Source organism: Neoarius graeffei, chromosome 8, assembly GCF_027579695.1.
Source record: "Neoarius graeffei isolate fNeoGra1 chromosome 8, fNeoGra1.pri, whole genome shotgun sequence".
Taxonomy (NCBI): domain Eukaryota; kingdom Metazoa; phylum Chordata; class Actinopteri; order Siluriformes; family Ariidae; genus Neoarius; species Neoarius graeffei.
In genome coordinates, this window is record NC_083576.1 from 89164578 (window position 1) to 89167858 (window position 3281).

Genomic DNA, 3281 nt, shown 5'->3' on the forward strand with positions numbered 1-3281 from the left:
CCATTCATAATGTAAAGAAGGAATGTAGCTTAACTTTAACTCACATTAACATTGGTTTCATTGTCTTTTGCACTCAGAAGTAGGCTGTACAGCAGTGTTTACTGTGTAAAGGATGACAGATGGATCAGTTCCTCTCAAGATAAAATTACTATCATGATTATAGATCTTGAGGACATGTTTGTATTGTATTTGCATTGAGTGGAGGATGTGGTTAGTTGCAGAGGAGTGTGGAGACATAAACATACAGGGGGAGTGAGAAAATTTAAATAAACATTTGAAGGAGCCAACAAAACCTGACTCGAACAAATCTGATGTCTGGGAGAGGAAAGAGAAAAACTTCACACACCTGCTGAGAACATCAAGATGAGTCGTGTGTGTTTGGTCCTGGGGTTCATCCTGATCATGGCACTCTATTCAGATGCTATGCGTGAGTTTATTACACACTTTAAAACAAGTGATTTGTTTATTAATTCTGACACTTCGTAATATTGTTTGCTTTCAAATGAAGCCATAGTTTTGTTCATTTATAGTTATGCATTAATTACAGTATGATCTGAAAGACCTGGTCTGTCTCTCTTACTCAGCACACAGCCTTAATTCCATCCAGTGCTGTTTCAAGTATTTTAAAGGCAGAATTCCTCCTGAGAAGATCAAGATGGTTGAAAAGATAAGCTCAAAGTGTGCAGCACACGGCTTCATGTGAGTATCTGCTCTGAGACATTAAAAGCACACACGTATCACTGCAATAATAACAAGTGAAATTTGATATTAAAATCAATTTCACTCCTGAATCATCTGTTAGAAGACTCTGCTGATGTGTGTGTGTGTGTGTGTGTTTCAGTGTTACGATGGATAACAAGGTTGTCTGTGTTCGCAAAAACCCCTGGAAAAAATAAATCAATACATTCTAATAAAGTGGCTTCGATGAGACGGAAATGGAAACTAATAATAAACTTCTTGTGACTCTTTCTGCAAACTATGATGCCATGTATTTCAGAATTTTTTAATTCAAATGTTGCTTTTTACTCAGTGTGAATCTTCATTTCAATGTTACTGATGCTTATGGCAGTGAATAAAAAACTTAAATAAAACCCACTGAGTAAATCACATGATTTCATCAAATTAAAATGCATTAGGTAAGGAATAAAACACTCCATGTTGTGCTGTTATAGTAGCACCCTGATGTTGATTATTTCATTATAACAGCATGTTACAGTCGAATTTTATTCCTTCTCTAGCCAAATTTTTTTTATTAAATAAATGAATCATAAATACTATTTACCACAGAGTGTTGCAAGCATTCCTTTAAGATTCTATAACTGAGATGATCAAAGCAGACCCCAACAAATTTGATGTTTGAGAGAGGAGATCAGATCTTCACACACCTGCTGAGAACATGAAGCTGGGTCGTGTGTTTATGGTCCTGGGCTTCATCCTGATGATGCCGCTTGACTCAGATTCTGTGTGTGAGTTTATTCCATTCTTTTTTATTTACTGTTTACTGTTCGATTTCAAATACATTAAGAAGGCAAGAAATTCCACGAATTCACTTTTGATGAGACACACCTCTTAATTGAAAAGTGTTCCAGGTGGCTACCTCATGATGCTGATTAAGATAATGCCAATCGTGTGCAAAGCATCATCAAGGTAAATGCTGGCTACTTTGAAGAATCTAAAATATGAAACATTTTGTTTTGTTTTGTTTTTTAACACTCTTTTGTTTACCACATAATTCCATATAAGTTCCATATGTTATTTCACAGTCTGAATGTCTTCAGTATTTTTCTACAATGAAGAAAATATAGTTGAAATACAGAAAAACCTTTGAACAAGTAGGGGTGTACAAACTTTTGACTGGTCCTCTAACTTTTATTACAGTATATTATTATTATAATTATTTGATTTATTTTATTATTAGTTACTGTTGATGATGTGATATCGTGATATTGTATTGCCACCAAGGGAGTAACTTTGATTTTGACATTGGTGGGGACACAAAAGTGATCCAAGGCAGAGCTTTAAATTCAATATCTGTATTGTTTGACATGGGGGGTGTCTCAAAATTCACTGACTGCCTTATTGAGACACTCATAAATAGGTGCTACTGGTGGCATTTTCTATTCTGTAATTAAGCTCGAATTTAGTTAAAATGATATTTGGATATATAATTTAGTGATTGCCTATTATAGCATGATTATGATTACATTAGTATTGCATTTGTAGTATACCCCCCATTTTTTGTCTTTTTGTTGCCCCTCCATTTTCCATATTAGCTATGTCTTTTTGCTGCCTGTTTCTGTGTTCGTAACGTGTTATGATTTTCACTGCAGATGTGCTTGTGACTTCTTTTATGTTAATGCTGCAGTTACCAATATTCGTCTGTAGGTGGCAGTAAAGGACCATGGATTTGTTGTATCTAGCCTAGCCTAGTAGTAGTAGAAAGAGGTCTCTGTAAAACGGTGAATGCAGCAGACTCAGCAGCCAGGGCCGTAACCAGGATTTTTCAAATACCGAGGTCAAACATTGCGATACATCTTATTTGCCAAAAAAAAAAAATGTCCTAATATGGTGACTTTTCATACATTTTGGAAACGAGTCAAAATCACAAGCCCAACAAGATGAACATGTAGGTGAACATGTTTATTTTAACAATTTCAAAACTGCACGATCACAAAAGTATTTTGTGTGTGTGTGTGAGTGAGTGAGTGTGGGTGAGTGAGTGAGAGAGTGTGTGAGAGAGAGAGTGAGTGAGAGTTTGAGTGAGTGATGGAGTGTGAGTGAGTTAGTGTGAGTGAGTTAGTGAGTGACAACGCAATCTAGCCGAGCCTGAATGGAATTCAATTGCTTTTTAAAAAAATATCTGCCCTTTTCAATAGCAAAATACTAGACGGTTATTGGACAAAACCGACTAAAATGCTACATTCGGAGACTGAGCCTCACTGGAGATGTGAGTCAATAAGAGGGGCGGGACAAGACTTCCCAAGAGGAGGCTCATCTCCAGCTGGTGATCGGAGGAGGAGCTGTGAACGCGGCTGGGCTGCTCATGATTGACAGAAAGCAGTCAGAGGCGGTACATCATATTGTAAATAAAATGTGAACATAATAAGTTTGCTACCCGTTTTCATTTCCGTTCGAAAATACAACCAATGATCAAAACAATAGTGTCTTGTGTTCACGTTAGCTTATAGTCTGGTAAGTTAGCAAAATAGCTCAAGTCTCGTCAGCACCCAATAACTTCATAAACAACAGGTCACAACTGTCCAGCCTTTTCTGATCTGAAA

At 36.7% G+C, this 3281-nt stretch overlaps 1 protein-coding gene across 1 annotated transcript; it reads left to right on the forward strand.

Moving 5' to 3' along the window:
• Window positions 1–297: 297 nt before the first annotated feature.
• Window positions 298–989, forward strand: LOC132890290 (C-C motif chemokine 17-like). Its single transcript, XM_060927099.1, has 3 exons — window positions 298–427; window positions 585–699; window positions 842–989. Exons 1-3 carry the CDS (start codon window positions 364–366, stop codon window positions 894–896), a joined length of 234 nt encoding a protein of 77 aa, XP_060783082.1. The 5' UTR covers window positions 298–363; the 3' UTR covers window positions 897–989.
• Window positions 990–3281: the final 2292 nt, after the last annotated feature.

Coding starts and splice junctions, on each gene's coding strand:
- LOC132890290 (XM_060927099.1), top strand. CDS start 364: ATGAGTCGTGTGTGTTTGGTCCTGGGGTTCATCCTGATCATGGCACTC. Junction 428..584: donor ACTCTATTCAGATGCTATGC/GTGAGTTTATTA, acceptor TCTCTTACTCAG/CACACAGCCTTAATTCCATC. Junction 700..841: donor TGTGCAGCACACGGCTTCAT/GTGAGTATCTGC, acceptor TGTGTGTTTCAG/TGTTACGATGGATAACAAGG.